This window comes from Podarcis cretensis, assembly GCF_951804945.1.
Source record: "Podarcis cretensis genome assembly, chromosome: 4".
NCBI classification, from domain to species: domain Eukaryota; kingdom Metazoa; phylum Chordata; class Lepidosauria; order Squamata; family Lacertidae; genus Podarcis; species Podarcis cretensis.
In genome coordinates, this window is record NC_137173.1 from 67,718,305 (window position 1) to 67,743,503 (window position 25,199).

At 38.7% G+C, this 25,199-nt stretch overlaps 1 protein-coding gene across 6 annotated transcripts; it reads left to right on the top strand.

The window, feature by feature from the left end:
- Positions 1-372: 372 nt before the first annotated feature.
- AP1S2 (adaptor related protein complex 1 subunit sigma 2) lies at positions 373-23,409 on the top strand. 6 transcript variants are annotated; one of them, XM_079973118.1, is made up of 6 exons: positions 572-730; positions 3,667-3,845; positions 5,840-5,948; positions 7,157-7,294; positions 14,046-14,138; positions 21,481-23,409. In XM_079973118.1, exons 1-5 carry the CDS (start codon positions 719-721, stop codon positions 14,088-14,090), a joined length of 483 nt encoding a protein of 160 aa, XP_079829244.1. In that variant the 5' UTR covers positions 572-718; the 3' UTR covers positions 14,091-14,138; positions 21,481-23,409. The 6 variants fall into 6 exon arrangements, with proteins under 6 accessions (XP_079829246.1, XP_079829244.1, XP_079829248.1 ...); XM_079973120.1 differs by lacking the exons at positions 572-730; positions 14,046-14,138 and adding an exon at positions 373-526; XM_079973122.1 differs by lacking the exons at positions 14,046-14,138; positions 21,481-23,409 and adding an exon at positions 7,749-7,784.
- The last annotated feature ends 1,790 nt before the right edge of the window (positions 23,410-25,199 follow it).

The window sequence follows — 25,199 nt, forward strand, 5'->3', positions numbered from 1 at the left end:
TGCGAGTAGAGGCGGGGGAAACACAAATATTGCGTCTACCCGGCTTTCTGATTGGTCCGCCTCGCTCTTGTCACAACCCGCCGTGTCCGGATGGCTGTTGCCTGCGCACCGGTTACTACCCGCTCCCCAACCTTCTGTCGTGCGGTTCGGCCTCAGGGATTGGCTGCCCGGGAAATCCTTCCTCCTCCTTTCACCAACCCCGCCCCGACGCGCTCCCACGCACACCCCGCCCCTTGGGTACACCCTGCTGTCCGCTGCGAGGGGGCGAATGAAGTTTGGTGGCTGAAGAGAAAAAGTGGGGCCGCCCGCCCGCCCCCTGCGACGAGCTCCTGGCCCCGCCTCCTGGCCCCGCCACAGTTGGCACGGCCTGCTCGCCGTGAGGAGCCCCGCCCTTCCCTCGCTCTGGTGGGGAGCGTGGCGGCGGTTGCTCCCTGCGTAGTTTGAGAGAGCGCTGAGCAGACACACGCACACGCACACACTCACGCAGAGACATCGGTGCGCGCGCTTCGAACGCTCCTGACTAACGGTAAGTGATGCGGCGAGCCTGGCCTCGCGCGCGCGCGCGCGCCTGTGCCTCCTTATAACGGTCAGAGGCGTCTCCTCACGGAGCCCCCTTTTTTTTTTAATACGCCGGCGGGTAGAAGGCGGGGAGGCTGTAAAGACCGGCTGTAGAGACTCTCCCGCTGCCTCTTGTTCGCCGCCGTGTGCATATATAAAAATGTGCGCCCAGGTACAGGAATACACAGCGCGTGCATTTGTATACAAGCCGCGCGGGCTCTACGTGCTGACAAAAAAGGAGAGTATTTTTCCTCGAGGTCTTGGCGGGGTAGATGCGTCGGTCGAGCTGTTCGTGACCCGTCGGTGTTAGGCCCTATTCTGAAGGAGATGGTAGGAGCCGGAAGGGAACGCGAGGGTCATCTAGTCCGACCCCTTGCGATGCACGACTCGTTTGCCCAACGCGGGGCTCGAACCCGCGACCTCGCTGAGATCCAGAGTCTCCTGCCTGGCCCCTTGGCGCTGCCGTCGGTCGTTCTCGTGGCCCCTGAGGCCACGCTGGCTTGGCAGGCTGCTTGCCTTCAACAGACACAAACACAACAACACCCCCTGGGGGGAAAAAAAGACAATTCACTTCTTGTAGCATTTTATTGTGGATTTTGCTTCTGGTGGCCGTGGTTGTAGTTGGACCCGTGCGCGATTCCTCATAAGTGGGATGCTGGAAGGAAGTGGATGTATGAGTGGGGTAACCAGCTCCTAACATGCGCTTCAGCTATTTCTCTCTCTCTTTTTTGAGGAGGGGGATGTAATCCACACGCAGCCTGGATGAACAAAGGTGGCTCCCCTCTCCCCTCCATCCCTTCCCTGCACATGCTTACATGCGAATTTGAAGCGCTTAAAGCCTAAAAGCAGAATGGTGTTTGTCCTTAGTGTGGTCTTGCATATGTATGCTGAGAGACCCTGGGAGAAGGAGGGAGAGAGATCATTTTTTGAGCATGAGTGCTTTAGCCTTCTGGACAAATACTGGGGATTGCAGGTGAGCTGCTTTCCACTAAGGAGATTAGCCACTAGAAATGTATTATAAATAAGGTAAGCTTTTGCCCTATGGTATTATTGCAGTTTTGATTCTCCATACAAATAACCCATTTAAGGACACTTCATAGATCGGATTAGATTATGCCTAATGTTCTGGGATTTGTAAAATAGAACAAATCTATATTGCTCTGAAGTTCTCTGGGAGGACTTCCTTTTGTTTATTCTTTGCTCCTCTTCCTGTATCTCATGTGATAAAGTGAGAGATACATCACTATATTCAGATTGAGAAATGTGTGGTTTGTGTGGTACTAAATTTCCATATTTTAACTGTCCAGACTGCTCTGGCTCAAGAATACAAATTGTTTTTTAACTTGTATTTTTAAAGAGACAAATGCCTTTAAAGTTCAAAGTAACTCTCTTGTAACTTTCACTGAGGCCTTCTACATAGTGAGGTGAGCTTACAGAAAAACAACTTCTGCAAGCAAGGCTTAGTCAAAATCTTTGGCTCACAGCTACACACCTCATGAACTTGGTATTTTCATGTTCTAACTCCATTTTGAAGATAAATACCCTAAGTAGGAATGGACCTGTCATGGCTGTAGCTACTTGTAAGAGGGGCAAGTTATATATTTGTGTGTGGCCAAAAAGGTCTAGGTAGTTCCTTCAAAAAGATTTCAACTCCGAAGTTCACTTGATTTTAAGAAAGAACTGCATGCATATTTGGTGTGTGTGGATATTCTTTAGTACAAATTTACTTGACCACAATATGTATAGTTGGTGATAAGAGCTGTTCATCCCAGATGCACTTTGTTGAACTCAAAATATAGTGTGATGGTACATAATTTTCTTCAGTATTTTCCACCTTCTGAAACCAGAGACCTACCTTCAAGTATGGCTTGCAATATGTGAATCACATTTCATGTTTGAAGCATCAATGTTCCTGCTTTTTTAATACCATTTAGTGTGGATGCCATCACTTCCTCTTTGACCTGCCTCCTCACCACATATCGTTCAGGCACAGTTATCAAGGCATTTTAAAGTTTATAAGTTGGTTCTTTAGTATATTTTTCTTGTTTTTAGCTGTTTCTCCCAGGTTGTTTGTTGCATTATATGTTCTTTTCTTAACTTTAAAAAAAAAAAAATTGGAAGCCTGGCCATAATGAACCACAAAACAATACTCATTTATCTGTTACCTAAATTTGCTCACATAAATAAACCTTCCACAGTCTGTATGGTGGATTATGTGTAATGCTTGCATAAATGTTTGCAGGATGATGTCTTTCAAGTTGAGTGTAAAATTTGTTTACAATTTCTGTATAGCTTGCTTGCAGAAAGAAGTAGACATAGATATAGGAAGAAGGCTAAGGCCAGTCTGACCAACAGCATTATATTTTCAGCATTGTTATTTTATGTCATATCTTTTGTGTACAGTCGCAGAGTCAGTGTAGAAGAATGGGCTGGTTTTTAATAAAGTATATTGTGCACCTGCAACAGCATAACTAGATCAGTGGTCTTTGGTCCCCAGAAGTTATAGGACTACAACTTCCATCATCCCTGACCATTGCCTAAGCCCTAAAATGGCTGGGGATGGTGGGAGTTGAAATCCAACAATGTTTGGGAACCCAGAGTTGAAGAATACTGACCCAGATAACAAGGATCTTGCTACTAGAGATCTCTTTAATATGAAATTTATAGCTTTTCAGAGTTGAGAATTTCTATTGCTGTGCAATGAGTTCTAGAAATGTTTATAAAAACAGCAGCAATTTTAACCTAGGGCATTATGCTACATTTGTCTTCAATGGGAAGATGTTAGTAAATTATGATTAATTGCTGTGAATATGTTTTGCATTTAAACTTCACTTGTATACAGTTGTATACAATTTAGATGATTCCTTGATAAAACTCACTACTGTGTTTATCTTATCCAGATTTTTCAAAATAATTATTTAAAAATATGAGCCACTGTCTATCTTTTGAGATTCCTTGATGTCCTTTCCCACAGCCTGCTTTTAGAGCTTAATTGGAAAGAAAAATTCTGGTGATCTTAACGTTCAAACGCTTTCTCAAATGTATAGCACACACTATGCAACGGGACTGAAGGATTGACATGAAACTGTGTTTTATTTAACTCAACAGATGCAGTTTATGTTGCTTTTTAGTCGTCAAGGGAAGCTGAGACTTCAGAAATGGTATGTCCCATTATCTGACAAAGAAAAGAAGAAAATCACAAGAGAACTTGTTCAAACAGTCTTGGCCCGTAAACCGAAAATGTGCAGTTTTCTGGAGTGGAGGGACCTGAAGATTGTCTACAAAAGGTGGTTTTCCATCCTTACACTTATAAGTTCTATACAACAAAAGATATTGAATAGTAGAAATAAGGATTTCTTCTCTTATGTGTGAAAAACATATTCAACTTTCCTCAAATATAATTCAATAGCATTGTAGGAATTATTCGTGTCTGCAGTACTTTTTCTGTGTTGTAAAAATGAGATAATTTTACACTTAATAAAAAGTTATGGACTCAGATTCTTCATTAAATGAGGCATACATATTTGAAAACTGTGTTTTAAAGGCTATTTAATGTACTTGAATGTTAAATGTTACATCATTTTATTTTATATAAGCTAGGACTTGATTTTGCTCAAATATAGAAAGGTTGCAGAATTACACTTGTCTTATTCTTCTCGCCTGTTCAACTGTAAATTTAAGAGCTATGGAATGTTGTACTGTCTGCTTAATGCCGTGAAGGAAAATTGTTCTTGCTACCACAGTGAAATTATTTCAATCTTTGTTTCAATAGCTAAACAGATCAAGTACCACCTGTGCTTCAGTGCATTCATAAATCTCTCACAGTTGGAAATGTCATGCCCTGCAAAACTACTTACCACTTTATTTATTTATTTGCCGTATTTTTCGCTCTATAAGACGCACCAGACCATAAGACGCACCTAGTTTTTGGAGGAGGAAAACAAGAAAAAAAAAATTCTGAATCTCAGAAGCCAGAACAGCAAGAGGGATCGCTGCGCAGTGAAAGCAGCAATCCCTTTTGTTGTTCTGGCTTCTGTGATAGCTGCGCAGCCTGCATTCGCTCCATAAGACGCACACACATTTCCCCTTACTTTTAAGGAGGGAAAAAGTGAGTCTTATAGAGCAAAAAATACGGTATTTTATTTGCCAGTTTTCTGCAGTTGAGAAAATGCAATAAAAAATTAAACACACTGTTAAACTGATAATACAAATGAGGACTTACTGATCGTACCCCACTGAAACAAGCCACAATGCCACACTTCAAATTAAGGGACAAAGAGAAAAGTTTTTGCCTGGCAGATAAAAACAGATAAAGGTTGTTCCAGGCATGCCTCCCTGGAGAGAGCATTCAACAAGCCATCATTGAAAAGGCTTGATCTTGTGTTGTCACTCTCCAAACCTCCCATGAAAGAGGCCCACATAAAAGTACCTAGGATGATGATTGTGTTCTAGAGTAGGGTGGGGAACCTTAGGGGCCCCTCTCTTAGCAAAGTCACTTAAATAATGCCGATGTAGCCAGAAATAAAAGAAATCCTGATAACACTGTGCCTGAGGAAAATGAACAAAAGCAATGTATAAATAGGCACATGCTGCTTCAGCAAACACCATTTTACCTTTGCTGGTTGCTAAGCAACTCCTCTACCCTTACTGTCTGGTTGACTTACGGATAACAAAGGTTACCCTTAAATTACAAACTGAATGATCCCTGCTGTAGCACTTCCAACACCCTCCAGGCCTCTATCTCCATTCAGGCCACACCCTTCACTCTGCATCAGCCTAAAGTGATTTGCCTGGCTGTAATGTGTTCTTGAAATGTATTAATGCACCTTCCTTGCCTGGGTGGAGGATAAAAGGTGTGTGTGTATTTAGAAACCTCTGGCTTTTATTTGGCAGAATATAGCTTACTGTACAAAATTAAGTATCTCATTCTACACCCCACTCACTACTGGTATGTGGCCCTTGAGATGGAAAAGATTGCTGGGGGTAGCGCTTCCACAGCCATCTTGAAAGTTTGTTTTCATAAAAACGATAACTTCTATTATAATCTTTCGAAACTTGTCCACAAACTGGCAACTACAATGAGGTACTTGGAAAAAGCCATAATACAGCTATTTTCAAGCCAGTTTGTAAAGTTTGTGAATTCAGGTTAATTTTGAAAGTTAATGCATTACTCTGAGGAAGTAGGCACTGTTAATTTCTGTGAAATATGTAATGGGTATGTATAATTCTTAAAACAATAATCTGGCAGTGTTTCATAATTAGAGTAACCTGTTTCTTTCAGATATGCAAGTCTCTACTTTTGCTGTGCCATTGAAGATCAGGATAATGAGCTAATAACCCTGGAAATAATTCACCGTTATGTGGAATTGCTTGATAAATACTTTGGAAGTGTAAGTTATTAATTAGTTTTTCTAGTCTCTGTAGGTGACATCCAATGATGTCTGCCTGCTTGGGCAGTGGAAATCCACTTGTGTAATGGGACTTGGGTTTCTTTTCTCACCATTTTCTCCCTGCTGCCACACATTCCCAAAATCTGCTCCAGAATTTCTTCCCAACCTCCAGAACAAATTTGGGGGATACATGGGGGGAGAAGAGAAAGCAGAATCCTCACTGACTAAGTAGATACTCACTCAAGCTCCATTGGGTCTCATCCTATATTATAAATTTCTGTAATGAAGTTTTTTATTTATGTAATACACAAATTAAGATGACTTATTTTTCCTGAAGAAAATAAAAAAAATGTTTTAATACACATAAGAAATAACACCCAGTGCTGTCTGTACATGAGTGGAACAGATTTCTGAAGAGGCCTTTCTCTTCCTCTCCTCTCCCTGCAGCCCTCAAAATTTACTCATAAGGTTTGCCAGATCTAGATTAACAATAGATTTGCCCTGGGAGCGGGGCAGGCATGTTGCAGGGAAAGGAAAAGAAGAGGAAGCTTCACTGTGGAAGTTTGCTTATGTGACATTAGTTTTCACCCTCACAGTGCTTTGGGGGAATTTTAATAGTATTCTGCACTCTGAAAAGTGCTGTAAAATAATAAATTTGGTATTTTGATTTTATATTACAGCATGTATGCATTATTACTGTGAATGAGAATAAAAAAGTTATCTATTGCATTGCATTATATAGGTCTGTTTCCTTACTGGGAACTGTTAATGAAGTCTGAAAGTAAAGAATTTGTCAGATATTGCATGTCAAATACCAATACTGTATGTAACAACCAAGAAACTACGGTAGTATTTCTTCCGTCAGCAACTTCACTGAATCTTCTTTGAAGATATTCAGTAGTGTGCTGCTGTTGTTACAAATGCTATTACATAATTCAGAGAACTATGTGGTATATATAAATGAGGCCTGGTTGATGAGCTCAAATGATACACTTATTTAAATGCCTGTTCCTTATATTTTAATGTTACTATTTAAATCAATAATAATATTTTCTCAAAAGTTTGTTCCTTACCAAATCCGTGACATGGCCTTTAGTGATCACACAGAAGATCATGACAATGTGTGTTTCTTTAAAAACTACAGGATCTTAACTTGGCAGTTTAAAGAAGGGATTAAATCTCAACATGTTTTTTCCTATGTTTTCTAGGTATGTGAACTTGATATCATCTTCAATTTTGAGAAGGCTTATTTTATTTTGGATGAATTTCTTTTGGGAGGGGAAGTACAGGAGACCTCAAAGAAAAATGTTCTTAAAGCCATTGAACAAGCAGATCTATTACAAGAGGTAAGAAAATTGTTTTGTTTTGTTTTGTTTTTTGCCAAAGCTCCACCAGCATGCTTTACTCTTTTCTAAGAAAAGCATCTTATTTCTCCAAAAGTTGTTGAAAAAGCTTTTCAGCATGTCTAGCATGTAGCTTCTCCTTAATATTCTTCTGTACAATATTGCTTTACCCACTTCTTATTCTGTTAGCTAGCATCACTATATTCAGTATATAACCTATAAAGAACAGTAATACTGCTTTATTTTTTTAAGGTTTCCTTTCATAATGTGTTTGGTGTTGTATGTGTTGCTAGACATGCAGCTACTGTCTCCATGTGTGTGTCTTCTTGTCTAGGCATTTCTGTTGTTTTTATTCAATTAATTTATATCCGTTTCTTTTTATTCAATTAACTGAATGATTATAACTAATTTTTGTCATACCTGATGCATGTATGCCTCTTTCATTGCTGAAATCCAGAAGCTAGACTCTCTCCTTTGAGACGCTAAGGTATAGTTAACATTAAGTGTTTTAAAAACAAGTAACAGTGCCATAGCTAACTTAAGTAGATGTACACTGTGCATTTAGAAAATAGTTATAACACTAGTCTTAGAACCGTAGCAAATAAAGTAGACTTTTGGGTTGAAACTTTGCACCTCAGCTGCTAACAAAATGCATTTCCTGTATTACATCCTGTTTTTACTTCCTGAGAGAAGCCCGAAGAGACTAATAGAAAACAACTCAATTAACACAGCATCAGAATAATCAATATAACACAGCATAGCATATATCAAAATATGTAATATGTTAAAGCCATAAATCTTTGAAATACGTAAGAATTAACTTAATAGTAAGGGTCCTGCTTCTGGCCTTGTTGTTCCCACCCCATATACTGACACCCTTTACCTAGCCTCATTGGTATACAGATAGCAGCTGCATAAATATTAGTGAACTCTGTTGCCTTTAGTGCACTGATTTAGAATTAGAGTTTCAACACAGTAGTTGGAACAACTCATTTTTTGTTAGGCTACATAAAATTCCTAAATCTTGAGGTGATAACATAGAACTGGCACTACACATGTTTTGAATGTTGGTTCAGAGCCATGTTATAAATACAGCAAGTCTGTTTCTACATAAAGGAACATGGATTTAGCCTGTGTGCTTGTACAGTTATGCAAATGTGAACTTTTGTGGCTTTGTATTGCAAACATGGGTGGTGTTTTGAGATGTGTATTTGCTTTGCTTTGATATGTGTTTTGTTGAAGTCCCATCTTTCAGTCCTCCTGTATCCACTCATTAGTGAGACTTTTAAAATAATAAACCATAAATTTGTGCTGGTAATTAAGTGGCCATCCCATCCAAATACATATTAACTTCTTGGGTTTTGCCACTTCAGAATATATACACTGGGACTACTTGTTTAAAAGCATTCTTCATTAAAAATTCACTGCCTTTAAAATGCTGGTGCACTGAGGAGAAGGCTCAACTGAGTAGAAGTTTTCATACGGATGTTGACAGTGTAGTGATTCTGAATTCCCACAAATACTCTGGCTTGTTCATATTATATAAGAAGCTTTAGAAAAAGTTGCAGAAGGAGCAGGTGGCAAATAGAATACTGTGATTAATACAACAGCCATCAAGACTGTTGTGATTGCATACAGTGTCTTTCAGTATATATTTTTCCATTTTCTTAAAATGTGAGATTCTTTATTCTTTACATGAGGTGTAACCTGCTCATGCTTGTTTAAAGTGCATGTGTGCAGTGCATGTCTGCAAAGTTGGCCATAGGGGCAACAGTCTGCATTACTGAAGTGCCTATGAGCCGAGGTGTTGGATGCAGCAAGTCAAGCTTGTGCAAATAGGGATAGTAGGATAGATGGCAGAGGAAGGCAGAAAAAGGCAATGAGTAGATGGGTGGGCTTTGGTCACTAAACCTCCAAACTTAATCCTTACCTGGGGGTAAGCCCTGCTGAATTATGTAGGATTTACTCCTGCATATACATAGTTAGGCTTGCAACCTCAAACACAGCTGAGAATGATTTTTCTCTTTTAACCTATCCACAGGAAGAAAATGTGATATTGGAAATTAGGGAGGAAGGAATATGAATTAAAGGGGTGGAGGAAGATTTTTTTTTTACAGCTGCAACACTGCACACTTTTGGGAGGAAGCCTTGCATAGTGTTGTTTGTGAGTAAACACACAAAGGACAAGGCTGCAGAGAGATCTGTTTGCTATAGTTGTATGATCTTACTTCATGGTTACTGTTGGTTTAGTTTGCTTTGATCTTAATAGTGCACAGTGCCATGTAGGCTGATAGGAAATTAACAGGTTTGTTTCATAAATACGATTTTACAGAGGTTGGAGTGGAAGGAAGTTGAAGGGAGGAGGATTTCCCTCCCCTAACAGATTTTTAAGTATTATAAAACAGAGGAAATGAGAACAGAAAGATTAGACAGGTGACAGCCGCTCGTACACACATAGCTATACATACTGCATGGGGTTATGGGGAGAGAGTTGAGGGCTGCTGCCAGGAAGAAAGGCAAGCAGAAAAGTGGACCCCATAAGAAGAAGAAGAGTTTGGATTTGATATCCCGCTTTATCACTACCCGAAGGAGACTCAAAGCAGCTAACATTCTCCTTTCCCTTCCTCCCCCACAACTCTGTGGGGTGAGTGGGGCTGAGAGACTTCAGAGAAGTGTGACAAGCCCAAGGTCACCCAGCAGCTGCATGTGGAGGAGCGGGGAATCAAACCTGGTTCACCAGATTATGAGTCCACCACTCTTAACCACTACACACCACACTGGCTCACTGAAGGGTCTGGCAGGGCAGCTCTTAAAGCGCTCTGGGGCTGCAAGTCAGACATAGCAATGCCTCTGTGGCCAGGGTAAAAGAGAAAGAAAAAGGGCGTCAGGGGTGTGTGTACCTCTTCCTCCTCCTCTTGGTAATGTATTTTTGTTGAGTCTATCCACTCTGTGAACTACTGCATGCCATGGTCCCCTCTAAGGATTCTTCAAAGTGCTGGCTATATGTTAAAAAAAAAGTAATGATACAAAGACAAACCATGTGGCAAATGTCATGTCTAGTTTGGCTCTATTATCTGGCTGGCATTACAGTCCAGAATTTATCTGGCTCCATAGTACTAGTACAAAATATTGGCATACTCTGTTCACATAATTTTATGGTGGATTCGTTTATTAACAGAATTTTGGCTGTCCTTGGTAGGCAAGCCAAAAATAGTGGTTGCCAGGACTTTTCTTAGCCATGTGCTCCAGTGACTTGCTATGCTTCCCCTGCAGGACAGGATTGTGGGTAATTCACTGGTTTGACTACTCCAAGTCAAGTTGCTATTGGGCTTGAAGCAACCAAGGAGGTTTTCCCAGCAGGAAAGTATGGTGAGAAGCTTGGTGAACTATGGCCCCAGGGTATCTGTCATAGTGGTAAAACACCCCCCAGCTTTGAGAAAGGATGGGATCATTACACAGCTGCTAGAGTAATTTGCAGCTAGCTCTATAGCTCCCAAGTTTGGGAGCAAAATTGGCCATTTGTTTTGCTTGCCAGAGTGCAGTGGCACACTAGCTGTTGTGAACAAAATTTTGCACATCTGTTTTACAGAGTAATTCTAACCTACCTTTCGATTAAAAGTGTCTGAGGTGGCTAATGAACCATAGTAAAAACAATATAAAATGCAGTTCCTTTTGGAATCTCTTCAAGAAAAAAAGTCCAATATTAAATTGCAGAAGAAAATCCATAGATTTCTCTTCCATACAAATCCCCTTTAAAATCATAGTTTTGCCAGAACAAATCTTGTTTAAGAAATTGCAAGGGAGGTATAGCTGCCCAGCGGAAGTTGTTGAATGTGTGACATCTAAATGTTAAAAGGAAATAAAATAATATTTTCCCCTTGTCAGTTTTACTCTTTCCCATCATCATTTAATTCACATAGACTTTCAGGGTTTGTATAATTGATAGTTTATCTTTTCAATAGTGTGTTAGTTATGTTCTTTATCTTTTCAGAATTTGTTACTGCAGTGCCTGTGTTAGACTTTGTGTTTACATAAAGTTACAAAAACTAAACATTTTAAAATTTTGTGGAATTTTGTGTTTCCTTTACATTGGTTAGTGTCTTTTTGGAAGTTAACCTATTTGTAATGGGTGATGTGTGTGTCATTCCGTTCCTTCGCTTAGGTTGGAATCAGTGCTGCCTTATATGTATGTAACAATCTGTTTGATAAAACAAATGTAAACATAATAAGTAGCTTTTCACTTGGGACTCTCTGTACAAAAGCTAGACAAGGAAGAGTCATTTATCCTGCCTTTGTAGCTAATACCATAATACTTCCTTCATACCCTAACACTGAAGGATTTTTAAAAATCAGTTTGACAAGCTGAAGCACAAGGACAAAAGAAGGACAATCAGTCCTTCCAGGACAGATTGCAAATGCTCTTATTCAATTGTGTATTTTAGAATTACTTTATTATCAAGCACATAGTTCATGGGGAGGGTTACATTAGTAGTACATTTCCATTATTTTTGGAAATTAAGTACTCTGTTAACTAGAACTGTGATTTGTTAAATTAGTGCATCATTGCTTCAAAGTTCTTCATTTCATGTTCTGTGAGTGGACAGTGTGCATGTTCACTTGCAGATAACAAAAAAGATCTCATAAGAATGCATCTACTACTTAAGCTTAAGTTCTGGTGAAAGAAATACTTAAGTCATTGCAGAACTGAGCTCCATGCAACCCATTTAAATCACCTTGGATGTGGCACAAGAAGAAAATATTTTAAGACCAAGAGATGCCTAATCCAGAACAAAGTGGGAACTTGAGAACAAAGATAATCAGAGCTGAAAAGCCATGGGAGGCAGTGTGATATGGAGTAGGGAAAAATGGGAAGAAATGCTTCACTCTTCAGTTGCAAGATGCTTTCCCTCAACCACACTTCATATGCTTGTCTCCCCAAGATTTGCAGACACATTTATTACGGCGAAAAGTAGTGAGCAATAGATGTGTTAAGCCCCACATTCCCTGTTATGGCCCAGTTACTGGTAGTGACTCAGATCTGTGCCAGCTGCCAAACATTGGTTCAGCTCCTAAATACAAGGCAGGCAAGATTCCTGCAGTGATAACTTTTTTTCGTTCAGAGTATTTCCATATGATTTCAAACTTGCAGTTAGCTTGCTGAAGATATGGAGAGGACTTGGGACAGTGTTTACATCTAAAGTGTTCTCCCATGTTACATACTTGGCCTGACTTACAGGTATGGCAGCAGTCCTTTAGCTCTGTCTAGAGCTGTCAGAGGAATGCAAGGCTTTAAAGTTTACATGGGAGGACGAAGATCACATGGAGAAGTGAGGGGATGCCATGGTTAAAAAATGTATTGTGTACTGTGTGCCTATATGCACATAATCTGTCCCTTCTACATGATTTCTAACTTCTTGTAATATTGGAGTGACATAGGGAAATAACAAACACATTGCATACCTAATGTAGTTATTGGGTTTTTGTAATACTTAGCACTGAAAGAATCAGTACCTATGCTTTGCCTCTGAAAGATGTGTGTTTCTGAACTGCTTGCATAAGTTATGAAGCAAGCACCTTTCTGTGTGGTAAAGCTGTTTAATCTCCCTTACAGAGCTTGTGCTTTGAATTAGATAACTGTCATCACCCTATTTGGATGTTTGGTACTTTGACCTCAGCACAGAGTCTTTAAAGTATTCGGTAGAGGCAGGAATATTGAATGAGAACTCTGTCTTGTTCTCTATTGTCTCTTCATCGATGTCTTACATCGTAGTCCTTTGTAGCATGAGGGAATTAATGTATCTTACATAGTACTAAATAGTTTGGGAATGGCATAACTCCACTATTGAAAATTAAATGCTAACTTTAAGAAAGGCTTAACTTCAGCTTTTTAGGTTTTATGTTGTACTCTTCAGAAGAAAACTTCAAAGAGGCTAGCATTCTCTGAGATACTGTCTTTTAAAAACCCATTAAAAATAAATCCAATAGTCCAGTTACATCTTGCAAGAGTTTTCAAAGCTGTTAGTAAGGATGAGATCTGAATTAATGTGATCTATTTGGGGACCAAATCAGACATGGTGGGAACTATAATTTATGTGTCTACCGCACTGTCATATAAAGTTGAGGGTCCTTAACAGTAAATGGCGTCCATGGGAGACTGACCGACTAACTGACTTTCCCATGTACCTCACCTCCCTGTATTCAGTTGCTTCAGACACTTCCCTGTTTCTAGCTCCAGTACCAGAAGTGGATCATTAATGGAAAAAAATGGTTGGCAAAATGAACTGAGAGGAAATAAGGCGCAGGAGGAGGGTAAGGGTGCAGTGTTCTTGCTGCAAGACCTGAGTCCCACCCCCATTTTATATGGGAATGGAGCTGACAAGTAGGAAGTATCTTCTACTGTCAAATATAGCTTGACTCTTAACAAATGCTCTCATTGTGTTCAGAATAACTTCCCCAACCTGAAGCTTGATTAGCTGTTGAAAAAGAAACATCTTGTGGTGTTGAGTTCTCATGTTTTTTATGTGGAGTTCATTGGAGTTGTTGTCTTTGTCACATTTTCATTAGCTTTGTCCTTGATAACACTGACTTTTTAAGCAATGCAAAGAAGCCGTTTACCTGAGAGCCTTAGCGCTCCTCATATGTACAAGTGTGTGTAATAGCGGATATTTTTTCAGATAGTTCTGCTACATTTTTTAAAAAAATGTTTAAACTTCAGACTTGCCAAATTTTCAATTGTGCTTGATTTTGTTTGTAGAGCCAGAATGAAGACTGGGGAGGTTTGTCTGAGGATATCTTATGATTAAGAGCAGTCTAAAGCCTTAGCGTTTTGATCCCATCCATACGATTGGTAACTACCAAATTTACCGTTTTGGTGGCATGGTTTACATGGGTGCTTTGCAGAGTTTTGCACGTGTAATGGAACTCTTGCCTGATAAGTAAAAAGAAGAACAGAAAAGTGGCCAGTGATGAACTTAACCTTGTGCAACACTTGCATGAAAGTATTGAAATATGCTTTGGGTGCTCTTGTCTTATTTTCCTTTCATACTAACAGCATCGGTTTGAAGTGTGTGGTGTGTGGTTTTGTTCTGGTGTTGTTAATCTTTAGGTGTTAATAGAAGTTGGAAGGTTCACAAAGTTTTTTGCTAGGTAGGGCCTAATTATGCATTGAAACATTACCTGGAAGGGCCATGAAATTACCATAGGCCTTGCTGCAGAACTATTTATTTATGCTTTACTAGTCAATTTCATAGGACAAGCCTAATTTACATCTATAGTGCATTGCAACATTTTTGTTGAGTATTTTAGAGGAATATGTTACACAAAAAGGTAAGTGTATTTTAAAGAAATCCCAGTGAACATTCAAATGGATAAACTGAAAACTTTCCAGAGCTAAATTATATACAGAGTAGCAGAAGTACTGTCATACCTTGGGATGAATACGCTTCAGGTTGAGCATTTTCGGGTTGCACTCCGTGGCAACCCAGAAGTAACGGAACGCGTTACTTCTGGGTTTCACTGCTCTCACATGTGCAGACGTTCAAAATGACATCATGCGCAGAAACGTGACCCGCAGACGCGTGTTACATTCGCTTCAGGATGCGAACGGGGCTCCGGAACGGATCCCGTTTGCATCCAGAGGTACCACTGTAGTTTAAAAGCCTGGTATCATTTTTAAAGAAAAAAGTTAATTACATCTTCCAGTTTTTTAAAAAAGCTGAATTTCTTTCAATAGAGTAATGGAATTACATGTAAAACAAGTTAAAACTTATCACACTTATTAATCCTGCCTTACCCCAGTAAGCTTGGGACAGTACAAATCAGGGTGAATAAATGATCTATATTTAAATAATAATCAAAGACCCATTAAAAAACTTCTGTTTTGTTTTATTTTATTTCTATTGCATTTATATCTTGCCTTTTCCCCGAAGGTGCTCAGTGTGACATACATGGTTCTCCCCTTCTTTGTTTAATTCCCAGCAGCTGTTAATAGCAGTTTACTCAATATATACCTTTTAGCAAATTAGGTCAGTAAATGAGCATAGAAATATCAATGACTCAGAATCCTTCTTTTAAAAGTTTTTAACAACTCTGCAGAAGGCCATTAAAGAGGAGGCAGGATGACCCTTCCTTGGGAGGGAATTCTAGAACTTGCGCATGGGCACTGAGAAGACCTTGTCTCTGTTCCCAGGCATCCTTTCAAAGTTGTTGGGACACACAAGAGTGATCCGTTGAAGACTCAATCATGTGCAGGCATTTACAGAAGGGAGTCCTTCAGAAAACCCTGTCCTAAATTGAATGACTTTTAAAGGTTATCACTAGCACTTTGAATTGAGCCTGGAAATGAATTGGAAACCTGAACAGTAGTTGTGAATGGACCATAGCTTTGTGATAGAGCATCTGCTTTGTATGCAGGAGATCCAGGTTCAATTCCTGGCATCTCCATGTAGTGTTTAGAATGACCCCTGTTTGAAACCCTGAGGAGCTGCTGCCAGTGAGTGTAGACAATACTAAGTTAGAAAGACCAATTGTCTTCATTTTCCTGTGTTTAATAGGAAAGTCCCATGGCCCCCAGTAATCTGCCACATTCTTGACAACTGATAGTTTTGAGACAGTTTTCAAAGGTAGCCCCATTTACAGCACATTGCAGCAATCCAGGTATGGTGTAACTAAGGTATTACATTGCCTAACCAGATCTGTAGACTCCAGGAATGGATGTAGCTGGCACATAAGATTAAGCTGAACAGAAACGCACCTGGCCACAGCCAATAATGAATTGGATGTCCTAGAGTTGTTGCTGATCTGCTTGATAGCTGGTGTGGACCCCTAGTGTAGATAGCAGCTGTTGCTAGATCCCACACCACAGGTGAAGAAACAAAAACTTAGGAAGTTGCCTTATTTTGAATCAGACAATTAGGAAGCTGTCTACACTGACTGGCAGTGGTTTTCAACAGGATTATCTATCGGGCCCTACAAAGAGATGACAGGGATTGAACCTGATTTCTGAGCTACAGCCCTTCCTAAAGATATAAGATGCTCCATACTCTAGGATTTGGTTGTCTCTACCATCATTTATGTGTGCCACAGTGATTATATAGAATGATTGCTGCGGGCCATTCTCCCCTTGAATAGACTGAACAAAAGATGAAATTGTTCAAAGTTACAATACATTCATCTGTTCTGTGGATTCTGTCCCTGGTTTGAGTGTGATTGTGGAGTAATTTTCCATCTAGTCATGCTGGTACATATCTTCAGCTCTACTTATGGAGGATACATCATGGCTCAAATAGTAAGTCTTCCCTTCTCTATTCCACTTGGTTGCAAAGTCCCAAACTTGATGAGAGAAGAGACACTTTCGTGTCAGCATTACCTACAATGTGATAGAAATTTGCTTAGGACCTGAGCTGCAAAAATTATGTGGGTGGGCTGCAGTGCAGAATATTGTCATTGAGAAGCTAACAGCTTCTTGACTCAGTGCGCCTGCCCTGACCTAATGTTTTAATTACTTTTGTAATGTTTTGAACCAGTTCATTTTTCACTACCTGTCTGAGGTTGGAAAATGTAAAAAATAAAATGTTTTGTTAAATAATAACAAATCAACTTACTGGTGTTTAGCTATCTTTGCCATTGTCCTACTCAAGAGTGGTTTGCTTAAGTGCTTCTGTGCAATTTGAATTTAAAAGAAAAAAATCGCAAAAGCTCAACATTAGTAAGTCAAACCAGACCTTCACACCCTTCTGGTAAAACTTCTTTCTTCCTTATATAATATTCTGAATGCAGCAAACTCCTTCAGAAAGGCTACACAATGCATGCTCACATGGGGCAAAGTGAAACAGAAGGAGCAAAATCTGATGCGGATGGGAACACTGAGTCTAGGTTATTGACTAATTATTTTTGTATTTTTAAGAACTTGTTCAAAGACACTGTAGGAGGGAATGCTAGTCAAGGTTAAAGCTGATGTAGCTCTTGCTCTGTTGCCTGAGAAGTTAACTATTGTTTCTTTGCAATCTTATGCAGCATCATGAGTTGTGTGCAAAAATGATCTAACAAGAACAGAACATGTTTAGTAAGCATAGAATGCAGACAATGTTGCAGGGGGACGGAGATTGAAAACTGGAGGGAAACTGGAATGGAGTGGCTGGAAATCTTATCTGAACAGGAACACTTCACATTAGTTGAGAAAGTTCATTTTCTTCTCATTAAGATATTACATGTTAAATAAATATAAGACTAACATGGATCCCAGTTGATATTAGAGCAGAAGAATTTTTTTTGGGGGGGGGGGGAGACTTTCCAGTTTAACATTTTCTGGAAAGCCCATATTTTTCATACATAAACACAGTGCTATGGGAATGTCCACAGGCTATTCTTATGCCTGGTTATTGTGCATGAGAATTTGGGCATTCCTATTTAAATGAGAATTCTCAGAAGGGTCTTTGGATTAGTCTTCTTAGAACTGGTCCTGAAACAGTTATATGAATAGTCTGATTGTACAGAAGCTCTTAGAAGTGTGAGAGAATTTAAGATCCTGTTAAATTGGCCTTGGTTGGCAGGAAATCCCAAAAGCCAAGTCTCCGAGTAGTTGGATTAACGGTTAGCTGGCTTGGAATGTTAATACAAGTGGTTTTAAAAATGGATTAGACAGAATGTGGTCATTGTGCTTAGAGATAATTTGCAAGACTACACTTTATTTTTTTGCTGATGGGGGGATATTCTAACAATCCCTTGCTTGCAAATTGCCATGCTGAAAAACACATTGGGTAGAGCGGGGATAGAATTTGATGTAGTCAATGCATTATCAAAAACTGAACAATTTGCGTACTTTAATTTCCACACCTCTTTCTGTGCCTCCACTAAAAAGGAAAAATGACAATTCTATTCAGCAGTAGGCAGGCAAAGTTCTGCCTTCTCTACTTAAATGTAATCATATGCAAACAAATAATGTTTGACTATAGCCATGCATGGTACAGACGAGTCACCACAAGCTTGTGAAATATGGAAGCATGCGTGCACACACACACACACACACACACACACACACACAGAGCAACATTTTTTAAACAAATGATTCATTGATGTCTAATTGCATATAGTTTGTTAAACATACTACAGTGGTGTGCTTTTCAAACCCTGAATAGCATGTTGTTTAATAATGCATGTGATTGAGAAGATTGGTGTAGAAATAGTGTAATAGCATTAAAAGTAGTGTTAAATAAAAAAACCATTTGCATTATTGTATGCATGCAAACTTTTGTACTATTTATAAAGAATGTGCACATTTCTTTTGTAGCCACGTCATGAATACTTTAATGTCCCAGTATACTAAATGACTTCATTCACCATGCATACAGAGACGTGATAGAGCCGATTTACTCATGGCAGAATACTTATCCTCAGCTGGACGAATCCAGTCATCTTGAACAAATTAGTTTATCACATTTGTTTTGCTGTTGTATATTTTTTTTCCCTACCATTTGTGATGTCTGTGTTTTTTCTTTTCATGTGTCTTGTCAGCATGCCATAACTTCCATGTTAAATCTTACCAGTAGCACTTGTCATAGCATGTAGTATTCAAGCTGGAATACGTTGAGCCCAACATTGAAGTTTAAATACGCAAACACCATGGTGACTGTATTTTTCAAACTAAGTATGAATTGGTATTTGTGCATATATTACAGAAATCCATTGATAGTGAATTATTGTTGGACCCGTTAAATGTTCGTTTAATAGATAATGAGAAAAACTTCGTAGGCCATAGAAAAAATTGTTTATATGACTATACTTCAGTGCACTAATGGAGCTGACCCAAACATTGCCGCAACAGGCAGAATATGTGCCTGCAGGTAATCATACAGAAATATCCACAGATATTCTGAGCCACTCTGCAATTTCTATTCAGAAATGTGAACATTCCAAGTGTGAGCAGTGGTAGACTAATTCTGTTTACATTGCTCAGGAGGCTGCTATAAAATAGTGATTGCAAAAATAGGAAAGGGGCAGGATTAGCCAAATGAACTATAAGTAATAGAAAATTCCAGATATACGTGTTTTACTTGAACAAAAATGTCAGTTATAGTTCACAAGTAAGGGGGTTTAACATTCTGAATTTACAACAGTCTGGGATGTATTAGTATCAAATCTTAGGATGTTTTCCCATTACAAAACTTTCCTGTTTTTGTTGTATTGCTTCTGTGAATGTATATGGTAAATGCTGCTTGCATTCTCCTCATGCCTGAATCTTTAAAGTGCTGTGCATGGAGTGCTAATGAGGTGCTGTGTTATGTTATAGCTTTATACGGCTGCATGCTTGTAAATTTCTGTGAATTAGTTTTCATGGCATGTCTATAATAAAGTATTGCATGCACTCCTGACGTGAATGGCTTCTTTTTTCCTCCATCTCTTTGCTATGATATATTTCATGTTTGTGCAGTTGGCCTTTGGTAATTCTAATCTACAGGCATAAAATATGTGAAAACATGTTTGATAAATGATTCAAACTTCAATGCATTAGCATTATTTAAATTGATTCTCAAGCATTACTCAGTTACACATTTTCAAACAGCTGTTAACATTTGTTTGATTGATATTCACAGCTACTATGTAGTTTAAATGCTCCCAGATTGCATCTGGGATCTTAACTAGTTGAGGGTGTGCTTGCTTCATTTACTCATAAAACATTGTTCATTAAGGTGCAAATTAACTTTTAATTTTTTACCCAGTATATGAAAATACACACAACAATAGTCTGATAGTATTTGCATATTGCCCAGAGTTTAGAGGCCATAAGCACTACTTCCTTTAGGTCCTGTCCTGATAGGAGAATATGAACATTTATGTGGATAGCTCCAACTAGCATGGAAGTCTAGCCTATGCTTCACATGGCATACAGTGGCTCTAACCTACCTCACAAATCAGTGAAAGGAAGAAGAAAATACTATCTTCTTGATCTGCAGCTGTTGATGGAACGTGCCCATTCCCAAGTAGTTCTTGTGTGGCAAGGAGCTGTAGTCTGCCTCACAAATGGGAAGAATGCTGCCTTTCACTGCCAATAGATCTATTTGTCAGGAAACACCTTCTTTACACAGAGCAGATTAGGCTAAAACTTAACTGCAGTGCTATCTCGTATCCTGCCCTTCAGTTCCATACACTAGCATGTCTTTCTATCAATGCAGAATGGTGGCAAGTGATCATACTGGTGATTGTATGTACCATCTATGCTAATCTAGAGGTTCTAGGAACATCCCGCCCCACTTGTGATAGTCCAGCTCTTTTATCCTTATATCCATGAATATTTAGAAGCATCGTTTATTTCTATGATATGTAAATGAATAATAAAGGTAAGTTTCTTGTGGTTTTAGTCCCCTGACAATAGCCTTTTCAAAATTTCCAGTTTTAAAATCATGAAGTAGAAATTCTTTTTAATGTGTTTGTCTTTAATCTGGTAAGTTTCGTGGCCCATTTCTGTTCCTTTAGTTGAACATCCAGAAATTCAAAATGCATCTTTAACTATATTCTTTCACATTTTCAATGCTGCCTTTTCTGAAAATTGTTGCCTAACTCTGACTCTCTCTTTTTGGTGCTGTGCCTTGTTTAGGATGCTAAAGTAAGTGTAAACTCTCTGTGTTTATACAAAAATTACAAGTTATGCTTTTAACAGGAAAAACAACATGGTGTGCTTTTCTTAAGGTAGTCTTAGAAACATCTGATGGTCAGCTAACATTACAGTTGCTATCAAATCACTTCAAGAAGTACTATACAAACTTCACATATAAAGTATAGAAATCTAACTTTTTGAAACTAGAAATGTTGATTCTAAAAAGTTTTAGTGGTATCATAGCATTCTTTTATGTCAAACAGGATGGGGAATCTGTGGTCCTCCACTTGTTGTTGGATTACAGTTCCCATCATTCCTGACCACTGGCCATGCCTGCTGGAGTGGGAATTTTAATAGCAATATCCCCTATCTCTGCTCTGAAAACAGAAAATAATTTGCTTCCTCTGTTTGACGACAAAAGAAAAGGGATGGGTGTGTGCGATGAGTACTATTATAAAATGCTTAAACATTGAGAGTGTTCTGCATAACTAGCGACTGCTTGGTGCATATCCTGAATTTCATCAATTCCCTATTAACATAGCACATATGGTTTGCCAGGAGCACAAAATCTGTTCATTCTCTAATTTTCCCTCCACAGGAAGCGGAAACCCCTCGTAGTGTACTCGAAGAAATTGGACTGACATAAACTTCCTTCTTTGCTGATGTCTTGTGTGATGTTTCCGCATAACTAAATGTTCACTGCCTTCATTTATTGTTAGCTAATGGTGTTATGATGCTATTTGTCAGTATTACTGTTCTGCTGAGCTACATCTTTTAGGCCTACAAGAAAAAATCCATTTACTGTAAAATTTAAAAATAAGGGAATGAAAGATTTAAAAACATTTTTCTGGGAGAAAAGGGATATTACAGTGATTTAAGCCACAGTAATTTACAAACATTGATGAGTCATAGATGGCAATTTTAGTGAATATATTTTGTAAAATGTCATACATAATGTATCAAGTACTGTACATTATGTCATACACTGAAAAGAAACAATTCCATATGGCAACCAGTCAAAATGTGTTAATTTGGTTTTGTGTAACCAAAGACTTTTACTATAAAGTCAGCATTTGTTATACTCAGTTTAGGTTGTTAGATTGGGGAGAAACAACTGTTTTTCAGCTGTTCATAATACCAAAGAATTCTATTGAGATCTGCAAGTCCAAGATCTGTTGTGAGATGTTAGTTGCTTTCTTTCTAGCAACAAGGTTGTAAACAGAACTTGTATCAGAATGAAATTGTACAGTGTGAAATTCAGCCAGAAAACTGAGTTAATGTACAAAGGGAACACCAGCTGAGGCTACATGGAATTTTCTGTTAAAAAACTTATTTTTTACTAGCTTAAATGCTTTCTTGATTGCTCATGTGATCCTTTCAAAAGTGTAAAGCAGTATTAAGCCAGAAGTCATTGAGATAGTTGGCATAATCTCAAAGGGAAAAATGTAAGAAGAGAACGTTACAACACATCTGTCTACCTTTCTCCAAATATATCAACTATACTTAAACCGGAACTCAAGTAGCTATTTTGATAATCTGACAATCTGTGTGTTAATCATTGTTTTTCATTTTTCATTCTACTTTGCAAGGATAGGTTTACTCCCTAAACCTATCTTTGAACACTTCTAGTGTGTTCAAATCTGAGCACACTAGAAGCAAACATTACACACAAACTCCTTAAGTCATTGGCATACCTTACCTCAGCTAGTTTTTCAAAAGGCTGCAAAGCTATGCACACTTTATTTGGCAGTAGTAATAATAATAATAAAAACAATAATAGCAATTTATTATTTATACCCCGCCTGTCCGGCTGGGTTTCCCCAGCCACTCTGGGCAGCTCCCAACAGATTAAAAACAGAATAAAACGTTAGGTCCTATTGAACAAAGCAGGATTTACTACCATATAAACAGTTATAGGATCAGGCAACATGAACTTCACAAAGTCAAACTCTGTTTCTGTCTTGCATTTTCCTGCATGTCCTACACTTCACATAGTGCAGAACCCCAGTACAGAACACCTGCTGTTGAAAGCAGTGTGACTTCCTGCACATTGTGTTTGTGTGTGTTACTGCACGCCTTTCCAATAATATGACTATCACGTTCCCCTCCTGTGGGTCTATTTGCTGTGATTACTGTGTTCCAAAGCATCCAAATACTTTATAAGCTGTGCCAGGCATTTGAAAGATCATGGCTTCATGCCATAATCACAAAGGAGAAGTTATGAAAATATCATGTTTGCATAAGATACCCAGGAACCCTGTTCTACATTTCACTCACAGAAAATCTGGAATGAGTTTCAAGAAACGTTAGAGTGGCCCTCTGTGTGATGTTGAAGTGATCAAATTACTTGACATTTTAAAAAGTCGAAAGCAATTTTTTTAATGTGTATTCAAACCATGTTTAAGGTTTACAATGTTGCCTTGTATGTGCTTGGTTGGAAGCTTTGTTGTGACTGTGACATAAGCTGTGTGGACACTGTCTTAGTATCACACCAGTTGAGTTGTAATAAATGTTCATTTTTACTCCATTGCTACGTCTGTCTGTTCAGAAACTTGTGGAAATAATTCGTTTCCTTTTACAGTTAAGAATTTTAATCTTTTTCTTGACAGTTAAATATAGCACTTGTAATGCAGTAGAGGTTTTTTTTAACAGCAAGCATATCATGACAATATACAACATTTTTTTCTAAGAAAAAGTACTTTGTGTTTTTTGGGAGTTTTGTTTGTTAGTTTGTTTGTTTAACCAGTTGTCCATGTTTTAAAACGTAGACATCCAGTCAGTGGAAGCATTAGAACACAATTTATAGAAACAAAACTTTATTGTGTAGCACATCTTAGTTTATAAGGCGTTTTTCTTTTTTCTTTTGTGTTTTTTTCTTTACTTACTTGCAAATCAGTTATAAACAATAGTTCATATACAGCTGGGGGTTTTTGTTTTTCGTTTTTACAATCCCACCCCTCACAGAAGCACCAAATATCTACTTATTTACCTTTAACAAAAGTCATTTCAGTTTTTAAACAAAGGTATCATTCCTCAGGTCGTATCATCATTCCTCAGGTCACCATGAATTCTTGCAGGCCTATAACAATATTCTATATAAGGTGTTTTTCTGTTTTTCCATTATTTCGGAATTAGTATTGTGGTACTCTATTGCAGGGGTAGCCATTGTGGTGCCTTCCAGATATTGTAAGGACTCCCATTAGCCTCAGCCAACATGGCCAGTGGACAGGGATGATGGGAGTTGTAGTCCAGCAACATCTGAAGGCACTGTGTTGGCTCCCCGAGCTCTGTTGTAATTCACAGGAGACATAAATTTTAGAGTCTTGTTTAAAACCATCAACAATTTATCTCCTCAGTTACATTTAGGTTTATCTCAATTGCTGAAGAAAATCAGTGTCTAGATGATAACCTTTCCATTCAAAACAAATTTATTGACAGATTATTGACAGATGGTTGTTTTCTGGCCTTTGGAAATGAACATTATCAACTTAAAGTTCATGGGTAGCAGTGTTAGGAACTGATATATGAAAGATAGGAGCTAAATGGCACCTTATAGCTAGGTTATGGTTGCAACAACGGAATGTCTAGGCACGCTTTTTATAACAAGAATACAAAGCTGAAAACCAAATGAACTGCAGCTAAGATATTATGTTCATTTCCCACATGGTCTAGTCCTTTCCCTGCCCACCCCCCTAATATTCTCTTCTCCAGTCTTCAGAGAGTAGCTGGAAGTAGCAGAAAAAGGCCCTCCTTTCCTTCCACTCTGCACTTTTAATCTGAAATCTTAGGCTCCCAGAGCTCAGAAACTGCTCACTCTAATGAATTTCCCTGCCACTAATGTGCCAAGAACAATGGGAGTTTCGAACACTGATGGGTAAGTAGCCTGCCAAAATAACTCTTTTTAGAAGTTTAGAGTTTTGTTTTGTTCTTAAAGAACTGCAAGGCTCGAAGTTGACTTTTAAATGTTTCACAGTGGTATTTATTTACCTCCGAAGTCAAAGATGTGGGTGTTTTGTAAAAACAAAGTCTAGATTGTGAGACGAGAATAAATTATTCCACTGTGTAATTCACTTTTACTACTTTATGCAAATTGTTCATGGAGAGGGAGGTAAGAGCTGAGCAGCTTGTGAAAGCCATATCCTTAACCACAATAAATGTCTAGTTTCTCTGATTTGCAGTCTTCAGCAGGTATAATCCATCCATTAAAGCATAATTGTGTAGCCCTAGGACTACAGCCACACCAAGCTAGCACTCCCTCTGGCACTCCAAGGATGCTGAATGCAGTAGTGTTGTACCACACCTACAGCTCTGATTACA

What these genes read in the sequence shown, in the direction of transcription:
- AP1S2 (XM_079973117.1), top strand. An exon ending in CTGAAGATTGTCTACAAAAG is followed by an intron (nt 3,846 to 5,839) that starts GTGGTTTTCCAT and finishes TGTTTCTTTCAG; the next exon opens with ATATGCAAGTCTCTACTTTT. An exon ending in TTGATAAATACTTTGGAAGT is followed by an intron (nt 5,949 to 7,156) that starts GTAAGTTATTAA and finishes TATGTTTTCTAG; the next exon opens with GTATGTGAACTTGATATCAT.